At 47.2% G+C, this 12,349-nt stretch overlaps 1 protein-coding gene across 2 annotated transcripts in view; it reads left to right on the forward strand.

Moving 5' to 3' along the window:
- LOC142049639 (SWI/SNF-related matrix-associated actin-dependent regulator of chromatin subfamily A member 2-like) overlaps nt 1-12,349 on the forward strand; it is a 124,515-nt gene that overhangs the window by 78,950 nt on the left and 33,216 nt on the right. For both annotated transcript variants that reach the window (XM_075077517.1, XM_075077516.1), the window contains exons 18-19: nt 2,239-2,481; nt 2,794-2,907. In XM_075077517.1, the coding sequence (XP_074933618.1) occupies nt 2,239-2,481; nt 2,794-2,907 (357 nt within the window). The remainder of the gene's footprint in view (nt 1-2,238; nt 2,482-2,793; nt 2,908-12,349) is intronic.

Below are 12,349 nucleotides of genomic sequence, written 5' to 3' on the forward strand. Positions count from 1 at the left end.
GGGTATTCAGCCCCCTGAGCTGGAAGGCAGGGACGGGGAGCGGAATAAAACTCCATAATCCAGGAGGAAGCAGTTCACGACCTGCTGAGCCACCTGGACACTCACAAGTCTATGGGGCTGGATGGGATCCACCCGAGAGTACTGAGGGAGCTGGCGGAGGAGCTCGCCAAGCCACTCTCCATCATTTATCAACAGTCCTGGTTAACAGGGGAGGTCCCAGACAACTGGAAGCTTGCCAATGTGATGCCCATCTACAGGAAGGGCTGGAAGGAAGATCTGGGGAACTACAGGCCTGTCAGCCTGACCTCGGTACCAGGGAAGATTATGGAGTGATATATCTTGAGTGAGCTCACTAGGCAAGTGCAGGACAATCAGGGGATCAGGCCCAGCCAGCATGGGTTCATGAAAGGCAGGTGCTGCCTGACCAACCTGGTCTCCTATGACCAGGTGACCCACCTAGTAGATGAGGGAAAGGCTGTGGATGTTACCTACCTGGACTTTAGCAAAGCATTTGACACTGTCTCTCACAGCATCCTCCTAGAGAAGCTGGCAGCTCATGGCTTGGACGGGTGTACTCTTTGGTGGGTAAAATAACTGGTTGGATGGCTGAACCCAGAGAGTTGTGGTGATTGGAGCTAAATCCAGTTGGTGACTGGTCATGAGCAGTGTTCCTCAGGGCTCAGTGTTGGGGCCAGTCTTGTTTAACATCTTTATCAATGATCTGGATGAGGGGATCAAGTGCACCATCAGTAAGTTTGCAGATGACACCAAGTTGGGTGGGAGTGTTGATCTGCTGGAGGGTAGGAAGGCTCTGCAGAGGGACCTGGACAAGCTGGATCGATGGGCCAAGGCCAATTGTATGAGGTTTAACAAGGCCAAGTACAGGGTCCTGCACTTTGGTCACAACAACCCCATGCAAAAGTACAAGCTTGGGGAAGAGTGGCTGGAAAGCTGCCCGGGGGAGAGGGACCTAGGGGTGTTGGTTGACAGCCGGCTGAATATGAGCCAGCAGCGTGGCCAAGAAGGCCAACAGCATCCTGGCTTCTATCAGGAATAGTGTGGCCAGCAGGAGTAGGGAGGTGATCGTGCCCCTGTACTCGGCACTGGTGAGGCCCCACCTTGAATATTGTGTTCAGTTTTGGGCCCCTCAGTACAAGAAGGACATTGAGTTGCTGGAGCGTGTCCAGAGACGGGCAACGAAGCTGGTGAAGGGTCTGGAGAGCAGGTTTTATGAGGAGAGGTTGAGGGAACTGGGGTTGTTTAGTCTGGAGAAGAGGAGGCTGAGGGGAGACCTTATTGCTCTCTCCAACTACCTGAAAGGAGGTTGTAGTGAGGTGGGTGTTGGTCTCTTCTCCCAAGTAACTAGTAATAGAACAAGAGGAAACGGCTTCAAGCTGCATCAGGGGAGGTTTAGATTGGATTTCTTTACTGAAAGAGTGGTCAGGCATTGGAACAGGCTGCCCAGAGAGGTGGTGGAGTCTCCATCCCTGGAGGTATTTAAAAGACCTGTAAAAGTGGCACTTCAGAGCATGGTGTAGGAGACATGGTAGTGTTGGGTTGACAGTTGGACTTGATGATCCTTGAGGTCTTTTCCAGTCTTAATGATTCTATGATTCTGAGCAGTATCCTTTCAAACTCATGCGGTATAGATTAGTTATACATGTCTTAGCACAGAAAGTAATAAAAACCATGGCAGTTTTCTTTCAACATCTGCTCTGACTGCAATTAAAGGTTTATTTCAGAAGAGGCAGTGACTGAGATGTTCTTATGCTGCTTCATTTTAGGGTTAGAAGAAGGGGTTAAGTGAGGCAATGCCAAGTTCAGGGTCGCTATCTTTTGAGAGAATATGGTTATTTTGTCTGAAAATGCCTTTGTATCCTGTCACGTTTCTTCTTTCTCAGTTTCATTTGGATTTCTTGTGTTCTTTTTCTTCCCCAGTATGATAAATTCTGACCTTATGGTGCCAGTCTCCTGAACTCCTCCCAAGAAATGAGGGGATTCAGCTGTTTACTGATGCAAGCTTATTTACAGATGTAGCCTAACTAGTATTTGTTTCTCCTCTTGTTGCTTGGGAGGCCACTAATGCTTGGATAACATCACATTTGGGTTTCCAGTCATTCAACAAGAATGGCTGATGTTTCAGTTCTGAAGCGTTCCTGTTTTAAACCTACTGGGAGGTAGGTTCTAATTCTCATGATATCTAACATAGTTCTTTACCAGCTTTTTTTCTTCTTGCAGATTCGATGGAAATACATGATAGTAGATGAAGGCCATCGAATGAAGAACCATCACTGCAAGCTGACTCAGGTCTTGAACACTCATTATGTGGCCCCTAGGAGGATACTGTTGACCGGGACTCCACTTCAGAACAAATTGCCTGAACTCTGGGCTCTTCTCAACTTCCTCCTCCCTACCATTTTCAAGAGCTGCAGCACCTTTGAACAGTGGTTCAATGCTCCATTTGCCATGACTGGAGAAAGGGTACTGCAACATCTTGCTTAAAGTTCATTAGAAACAAACCATTAGGATGGAAATAAAATGGAGGCCATGTTATAGGAATAGTCTTTGAACTCTCCTTTGTGCTCAGAGAATTAGCATACTTAAAAGCCACCTTTATTACAGCTTTAAAAGTCTTCATGAAAGTGTCTCTTTCTGGACTCTGAGTCAATTTAGTTGTAACATAACAAGTAATTACTGCAAACATTTATAATGAGAAATAATTTTTTACCTAATCACAAAGCCATTTCCTAACACACTGAGTTGCCTTGTTGTGACCTTTATAAACTTTTGTAGGTGGACTTAAATGAGGAAGAGACTATCCTGATCATCCGTCGTCTCCACAAAGTGCTACGTCCGTTTTTGCTAAGGAGACTGAAAAAAGAGGTTGAGTCTCAACTACCAGAAAAGGTTTGCAATAGAAAGGTGTTTTATACTGTTTTTGAGCACTGTATGATATTGTTTTTTGACATGCATCTGAGACAAGAGGACTTGAGTGTCTGATGTTGTGGTTTGTGTTTTTAACTCTGCAAAGAAGAAATACTGGCCATTGAGGAATCCTGATTTCTGCATTTTCAGTCTTAATCATGAGTCCCACAGCTTTAATTCTGTATGTAGCCACCTGTCGTGGTTTAGCCGGCAGCTCAGCCCCACACAGTCGCTCGCTCACTCCCCCACCGGTAGATGGGGGAGGGAGTCAGAAGGGTAACGCTCGTGGGTTGGGATAAGAACAGTTTAATAATTAAAATTAAAAGAAACAACAACAGAAATGCAATGGAAAGGAGAACAATGAGAGGCAAAAAGCCCCGGGGGAAGGGGGAAGGGAGGGGAGAGGGGGAACGAACCGCCGAAACAAACCGCACGTGCCGCAGCCGCTCGCCGCCCGCTGACCCAACGCCACGCCGCTCCCGAGCCGCGAACTGCCCCCCCCCCAATATACTGGTCATGGTGTCACATGGTATGGAACGAACATGCCATTGGCCAGTCGGGGTCAGCCGCCCCCACCATGGCCCTGCCCCTCCCAGCCCCCCGCCACGCAGCAGAGCGTGGGAAGCTGGAAAGGTAGCCGACCCCCGCCACAGGGAGGAGAATTAACCCCTTCTCAGCCAAAACCAGCACATTCTCCACCCCTTATTCCATACCATTTACACCATGCCCAGGTCCCATACCATCCAATACAACCTTACCAACCACCACCCCTCCCCTTCCCATCCTTTAACATAATACACAGACATCATTCCCTTAGTTCATGGACCTTCCCTGTAAAATGTCCATTAAAATGTCCATTGAGTTTACCCAGTCCATGACTCTGGGCTACATCTGTCGTATCAGTCTTCCAGGGTGGGAGAGATGGTGTGTGGCGTTGGGATGCTGCATACCGAGTCAGTCATCGCTCCATCACTGCTGCACGGCTTGTTTCACAGTTTATCTTCCATGGGTTGGGAGGCTCGTACTCTCATATCATTGATACAACAGAGGGGTGACACACAATATTATATAGCAGTTTGCATTGTGCCATTCAGTTCATTCACTGTTTTCGCCCAAAATCAAATCCCCTTGAGGAACACATTGGATTTCTCCATCCCCCCGCATCACCCACCAAGTGAACCCAGGTCCTCGAGCAAAAGCAATCCCATGAATGGGTTTGCCTTTGCCTGAGGCAGGAAGAACCCAGACTGTTTTGCCCAGCATGCTTTTTGTGTGCACTACAGGGACTCTATCCCCTTCCACAGTATGTAGGATTTCTGACTGGGCAGGGCCAGCTTGCCTGGCAGATCCCCTCATGTTGACTAACCACGAGGCTTTTGCTAAATGTGTAGCCCAGTGCTTGAATGTTCCACCCCGCATTGCTCTCAGAGTAGTTTTTAACAGTCCATTGTACCGTTCAATTTTCCCAGAGGCTGGTGCGTGATAGGGGATGTGATACACCCACTCAATGCCATGCTCTTTGGCCCAGGTGTCTATGAGGTTATTTTGGAAATGAGTCCCATTGTCTGACTCAGTTCTCTCTGGGGTGCCATGTCGCCACAGGACTTGTTTTCTGAGACCCAGAATAGTGTTCCGGGCAGTGGCGTGGGGGACAGAATATGTTTCCAGCCAGCCAGTCGTCGTTTCTACCATTATAAGCACATGGTGCTTGCCTTGACGGGTTTGTGGGAGTGTGATACAGTCAATTTGTCAGGCCTCCCCATATTTATATTTCAGCCATCGTCCCCCATACCACAGAGGATTTACCCGCTTCGTTTGCTTGATTGCAGTGCATGTGTCACATTCGTGGATAACCTGTGCAATAACATCCATGGTCAAGTCCACCCCTCGATCACGAGCCCACCTGTATGTTGCATCTCTCCCTTGATGGCCTGAGGTGTCATGGGCCCACCGAGCTAGAAATAGTTCACCCTTAGTTTGCCAGTCCAGATCCACCTCAGCCATTTCAATCTTGGCAGCCTGATCTACCTGCTGGTTGTTCCGATGTTCTTCAGTGGCCCGACTCTTGGGGACATGAGCATCCACATGACGTACCTTTACAACCAGGTTCTCTACCCGGAGAGCAATATCTTGCCACAATGTGACAGCCCAGATGGGTTTGCCTCTACGCTGCCAGTTGCTTTGCTTCCACTGCTGCAGCCAGCCCCACAGGGCATTTGCCACCATCCAGGAGTCAGTATAGAGCTAGAGCACTGGCCACTTGATATATAGGACACCATACAGCAGCCTTCCATCTCCGGTGCTTTCCCACAAGGCAACAGGACCCATCAGTGAACAGGGCATACTGCTTTTCATCTTCTGGCAGTTTGTTATTGAGTGGGGCTTCTTCAGCACGTCACCTCCTCCTCTGGTGATAATCCAAAATCTTTGCCTTCTGGCCAGTCCATAATCACTTCCAAGATTCCTGGGCGACTGGGGTTTCCTACTCAAGCCCGCTGGGTGATCAGTGCAACCCATTTACTCCACGTAGCATCAGTTGCACGGTGTGTAGAGGGGACTTTTCCCTTGAACATCCAGCCCAGCACTGGCAGTCGGGGTGCCAGGAGCAACTGTGCCTCAGTACCAACCACTTCTGAAGCAGCTTGGACCCCTTCATATGCTGCCAGTATCTCTTTTTCAGTTGGAGTATAGCAGCCTTCGGACCCTCTGCATCCCCGACTCCAAAACCCTAGGGGTTGACCTCTGGTCTCCCCTGGGGCTTTCTGCCAGAGGCTCCACATAGGACCATGCTCCCCGGCTGCGGTGTAGAGTACATTACATCTTGTCCTACCCGGAATGGCCCAAGGGCCTATTGCATGAACTATTTCTCATTTAATCTGTTCAAAGGCTTGTCGTTGCTCAGGGCCCCATTTGAAATCATTCTTCCTACGGGTCACTTGATAGAGAGGGCTTACGATCAGACTGTAGTGTGGAATATGCATCCTCAAAAAACCCACAACGCCCAAGAAAGCTTGTGTTTCCTTTTTGCTAGTTGGTGGAGACATGGCTGCTATTTTGTTGATCACATCCTTTGGAATCTGACGACGACCATCTTGCCATTTGATTCCTAAGAACTGGATTTCTCGTGCGGGTCCCTTGACCTTACTTTGTTTTCTGACAAAATCAGCTTTCAGAAGGATTTGGACTATTTTCTCTCATTCTCAAAAACTTCTTCCACTGTGTTGCCCCACACGATGATGTCATCAATGTATTGAAGGTGTTCTGGAGCTTCTCCCTGTTCCAGTAGAGTCTGAATCAGTCCATGGCAAATGGTAGGACTGTGTTTCCACCCCTGGGGCAGTCGATTCCAGGTGTACTGGACACCCCTCCATGTGAAAGCAAACTGTGGCCTGTGTTCTGCTGCCAGAGGGATTGAGAAGAATGCATTAGCGGTATCAATTGTGGCATACCACTTGGCTGCCTTGGACTCCAGTTCGTATTGAAGTTCTAGCATGTCTGGCACAGCAGCACTCAACAGTGGACTGACTTCATTCAGGCCACGATAGTCTACTGTTAGCCTCCACTCTTCATTAGAATTCCGCACTGGCCATATGGGACTGTTAAAGGGTGAGTGGGTCTTACTGATGACTCCTTGGCTCCTCAGTTGGTGAATGAGTTCATGGATGGGGATCAGAGAGTCTCTGTTGGTGCAATATTGCCCCCAGTGCACTGTTGTGGTGGCAATCAGCACCTGTTGTTCTTTGACCTTCAACAACCCCACAACAGAAGGGTCCTTCAAGAGGCCAGGCAAGGTAGACAGCTGGTTAATTGCCTCCATCTCCAAGGCAGCTACACCAAAACCCCACTTGTACCCTTTTGGCACCTTGAAATATCCTCTCCTGAGGTAGTCTATGCCAAGGATGCACGGAGCCTCTGGGCCAGTCACAATGGGGTGCTTTTGCCACTCATTCCCGGTTAGGCTCACTTTGGCCTCCAATACAGTTAGCTCTTGGGATCCCCCTGTCACTCCAGCAATGCTGATGGGTTCTGCCCCTTTATAGTTTGATGGCATTAGGGTGCACTGTGCGCCGGTGTCCGCTAAAGCTTTCTGCCTCTGTGGGTCGGACGTGCCAGGCCATCGGATCCACACAGTCTAGTAAACCCGGCTATCCCTTTCCTCACCTGGCTGGAGGCAGGGCCCCTCTAGTCTTGATCATGGCAGTCACAACTCACTTCCTGTAAATGTGAATCAGGAGTCCCTCTATTAGGCTTAGAAATAAAATCAGCGCTTCTACTCCTCTGTCTGGGGACTTACTCACTGGAAACTGGAGCAGCAGCTTTCCTGGAAGAGCCTCCCTGAGTGACTCTTCTTCCTTGCAGTTCATGCACTCGTGCCTGTAGGGTCGAGGTAGGTTTTCCATCCCACCTCATCATGTCCTCTCCGTGGTCACGCAGGTAGAACCATAGGGTGGCCCATGGTGTGTATCCCCTCCTTTGAGCCAAAGGACGCTTATTCCTAACAGCTGAGACACTACTCTGTCGAGGCGGGGAGTAGGACAGATCTTCTTTGAGTTGCCTGACCTCTTGGGATAGTTTCTCCACAGCAGAGATGAGCGAGGAAGAGATATTTGTTTCATAATCCCGGAGTCTATCAATTACCTCCGCCACCGTTGGTGTCTCGTCATCTTTCCAGGACATTACTGCCAATGAGTTTGCATGCGAAGATGGTGCGCTCCGTACAAACTTCCGCCACATGGGTCGTGTGCACTCGGCTTCATCTGGATCTTTGGATGACCGTTGATCGTCCAGGTCACCATAAATCACCTCAAGCACGGCTAATTCCCTTAGATACTGGATGCCTTTCTCCATAGTTGTCCATTTTCCTGGGCGATATGTATCATCTTTAAAGGAATACCTTTCTCTCACTCCAGACAGGAGTCGCCTCCAGAAGCTGAGGGCTTGTGTTTTTTCCCCAATTGCTTTGTCAACACCCCCTTCCCCAGAAAGGGATCCCAGTTGTTTGGCTTCTTTTCCCTCTAGTTCCAGGCTACTGGCCCCATTATCCCAGCATCAGAGCAGCCAGGTGACAATGTGCTCACCTGAACAATGGCTATAATCTTTTTGCATATCTCACAACTCGCTCAAGGACAGGGATCGGGTGGTCTCTCTTTCATTTATTACTTCTTCCTTCTCTCCCCGTGACGGCCCTGCTTTTTCATCATCTCGTTCTAAACGAGTTGACGTCCGCTTCCAATATTTTGTCTTGTGAATGGGGACAACTGATACTGGTACGGGTTGATTCTCTGAGCCAGCTCCAGTACTTGTTGTGGGCGCGTGAGTGGCTGCAGTGCCTGTGGTCAGGGCTGGAGTGACTACAGTGCCAGTCACTTTGCCTTTCAATCCAGAGACATTCTCTTCCCCTTGGGGGCACTGAATACTGTTGAGCAGGGTTCAGGATGCATGGGCCAGACCCTAGCATGTTGCAGTTATCTGTGTCTGTCTGGAGTTCCCAGCATAACAACATACTTTCTCCAAATATTCTACTAGTTTTTCAGGATTCTGCACTTGTTCAGGGGTGAAACTCCAGAACACTGGGGGTGCCCACTGCCCTAGGTATTTGCCCATGCTATCCCACATACCCTGCCACTCCTAACTATCAAGCCTTGGGGCAGATTTCTGGGTAATATTCTTAAGGTGCTTAGTCAAAACCAAAACAACATGCCCAAAATCTAACAATAAGTGCACCTTAACCACCCAAGGATGTTCCAGATACAAAAAGGTTGTTGTAATAGAGGCAGAGACATCATAGAGCAAAGTTGCAAAGATAGTATTCTATATTTCCTCCATATAAAATCTCTCCGAGGAGGAGGTATAATTGCTAATTGCCTCAACAAGGTGGTATCCAAAGTACAGTAACGGTTTCAGCAAAAACCCCAAATACCAGATAAAGCTGAAAACCAGTGTTTGTATAACAAACGTCTTGGGCAAAACATCACTAATCACAGCAGAACACAGCAGACTAAAGAAGCCAGCACCAGTCTGTAACATGAACTGCAAAAAGGACAACATGGTGCTGTGACCTGCAGCTGTTATTATCTCCAACTCTTGAGCCCCATGTTGGGTGCCAAAAAGACTGTTGTGGTTTAGCCGGCAGCTCAGCCCCACATAGTCACTCGCTCACTCCCCCACCGGCGGGATGGGGGAGATAATCAGAAGGGTAACGCTCGTGGGTTGGGATAAGAACAGTTTAATAATTAAAATTAAAAGAAACAACAACAGAAATGCAATGGAAAGGAGAATGAGAGGCGAAAAGCCCCGGGGGGAGGAGAGGGGTGAGGAGAGGGGAGAGCAGAGAGGGGAGAGGGGGGAGAGGAGAGAACCATCTCATTAATTAATTCCTGCAAGAAAAGTTACTGTCCGACACACCATCTACCAGATGGCTCCGTGAAAAGCATTGAGATAAGGAATCAAGCCAGTCTATGGCCCTGAAATAGGAACCAGAGGCACAAAAGAGCATAATTTTGTTAGGGTGTAGGGGAAATGAATGGTCCTGATGCTAGTAGCGGAAATGTTTCACATGCAGATCCTTGTCAAACTTAGTGTTTATGTACAGGGAATGTGAAGCAAACGAGGAAAGCTAGATAAACATTTCTATGTCTGACAAATTAGTACTTCAAGAACTGTAATTTAAGCATTATGTCCTGCTACCATTAACAATATGTTTTAAAGCACTTCCATATCCTTGAGTAAACTTTAGATTACAGTCTTAATGATCCTATCCATTAAGCATGCAATACCCTGTAATTTGGCATAACAGTACTGAACAGAACTATTATTGAATTGAAAGAGTAATGTCTGAAGGACTTACATTGTATAGATCTCTAGAATTACATATAATGTATTATGGGGTATATAAATTAATGTACAATAATACATAGAGCTGTAAGTATACTTAGATAATAAGAGGTTTGCGCCTATGGGGGGTTGGGGGGGGCCCGTTATTAATTAGGTTCCTGTGGTTGAGGGTTACAACGGCGGCTTTTCAGGCCGCAGAGCTTGGAGAAAAACCAAGCAGGAACTGCTATGACTTATTTTGTGCTCTTTTTGGGGCTGTGTTTTATTTTGGGGGGGCTGGCAGTTGCAGCTAATCCTTCTCCGTATTATGGGGTGGTGGGTTTGGTGCTAGCTTCTGTTGTAGGGTGTGGGTGGTTGTTGAGTTTGGGGGTGTCTTTTGTAGCTTTGGTGCTGTTTATGGTATATTTGGGTGGGATGTTGGTGGTTTTTGTATATTCTGTGTCTTTGGCTGCTGATCCGTTTCCTGAGGCTTGAGGAGATTGGCAGGTTTTGGGTTATGGTAGTGGATTTATTTTGGTGGTTGTAGTTGGAGCTGTTATTGGTGGTCTTGTTGAGGGTTGGAAGTTGGGGGTGGTTACTGTTGATGGTGGGGGATTGTTTTTAGTTCGGTTGGATTTTGGTGGGGTAGCGATGTTGTGTTGGAGCTTGTGCGAGGGCTGTCGCGGGGGGCGATTCGAGCAGTTTAGGGGGGTATCAGAGAATAGTTTAATATAGAATGCCAGCTTTGGGAGTTGGAGGTGGAGGTTTAAGTCCTTTTTCTCTGAGGGCAGGGAACTCTAAGAAGGGGTGTAGTCTTCACTCTTTGGCTTACAAGACCAATGTTTTTGTTAAACTATTAGAGTACTTTTAGTAGTTGAGTATTTTCTTTTCTAGGGCCCCGACGAGGGGGAAGAGAATTAGTAGGATGGTGAAGTAGGTTATGGATGCCAGCTGGCCGATGATGATAAATGGGTGTTCTACTGGCTGGCTGCCGATTCATGTTAGGACGGGTAGGTTGGCTACTAATGCTCAGAATAGGATTTGGGAGAGTGGGCGGAATGTTATTGAGCGTTGTTTGGACTTGTGAAGGAAGGGAGCTAGGAAGAGGATTAGTACAGAGGCAGCTAGGGCCAGTACTCCTCCTAGTTTATTGGGGATTGAGCGCAGGATGGCGTATGCGAATAAGAAGTATCACTCTGGCTTAATGTGTGGCTTAATGTGTGGTGGGGTGGCTAGTGGGTTTGCTGGGGTGAAGTTTTCTGGGTCTCCTAGGAGATTTGGGGAGAATAGGGCTATTGTTGTTAGGAGGAGGAGTAGGAGTGTGAAGCCTAGGGCGTCTTTTAGGGAAAAGTAGGGGTGGAATGGGATTTTATCGCAGTTTGCTGAGATGCCTAGTGGGTTGTTAGATCCAGATTCATGTAGGAAGGGTGATGGATGATTGAATGGGTTGTATAAAATTTTTAATGTAACTCCAGTGTTGAGAATGCATTAAAAAATTTGATAATATAAATTTAAAAAATTTTATGATGGGTGGGTAATGAAATTGGTTAGAAAGTTAGAGGAAAGGTAAAAGTAAAATACTATGTCCTTCAAGCATTCACTAGATAGTCCTCTAGTATAGGGTTAGTGGACACACCATAACCAAATGGAAAACAAAGTGCATCAGTCCCCATATACGTCAACCGTCTCATTAATTAATCCTTGAGGGTGAGAATTAGGACGAATACCATGTATGCCCAGACCTAAATTGTGTGCTCTCCGCCATGCACTGGGAAATGTAGCCTGAAGACGCCCCCCAAAAAAAGGGAACCAAAAGAGGAGAGGCCGCCCGATGTCACGATTAAGAGGGACAATGAGGATAAATAGCCCCCGCCATGGCCCTGTCCCTCCCAGCCCCCCCGCCACGCGGCAGAGAGCGGGAAGCTGGAAAGGTAGCAGACCCCCACAGTGAGGAGAATTAACCCCTTCTCAGCCAAAACCAGCACACCACCCAAGGTTTATATAAGACATACAGCTTGTTTTCATAGTACTTGGTTTCAAGGTATTAATAAAAGGCAGTCATACCCTGAGGGTCACTCATGCACTGAGAAGAAATAAACTTTGCTTGCTGAATTGTTTCACTGAAACTCCTAAAGGACTGTGTGACATTAATAAATTTAGCAGGATTTTAGTTAACTTTTCAGGACCCTTGAGTTGTGTGAAGTATTTTGTTTGGCTTGTATGTCTTAACCAGTTTGTGTATCTCAGAATGTAAAATTAAACACTGATTTGAAAGACCGCTATTTTAATTTCCAGGCATCTCACTCTACCCACGTCCCTACCCTCCGATTTTGAGCCTACTTCCCCTTTCGCCCTTCCCCCCAAACATAACCACAAAAACATAACCAAAAATGAAAATTGAAGGCAGGTTTGGGGGGACATGTGATACTTAAACCTGTTGGGTTAAAACCATAACAAAAATCAAGTTATTATTACATGTGAGTTGTGAGGTTGTATTTACATTGAACGAATGAATAGTTCTTTATCTGCATTTAAAAAAAGACTTCTAATTAAAGACCTAAAAATTTAGAATGTTATGAAGATTGTTGCTATTTTGACCTTCTATTCCCCC

This window comes from Phalacrocorax aristotelis, chromosome W (assembly GCF_949628215.1).
Source record: "Phalacrocorax aristotelis chromosome W, bGulAri2.1, whole genome shotgun sequence".
Classification (NCBI taxonomy): domain Eukaryota; kingdom Metazoa; phylum Chordata; class Aves; order Suliformes; family Phalacrocoracidae; genus Phalacrocorax; species Phalacrocorax aristotelis.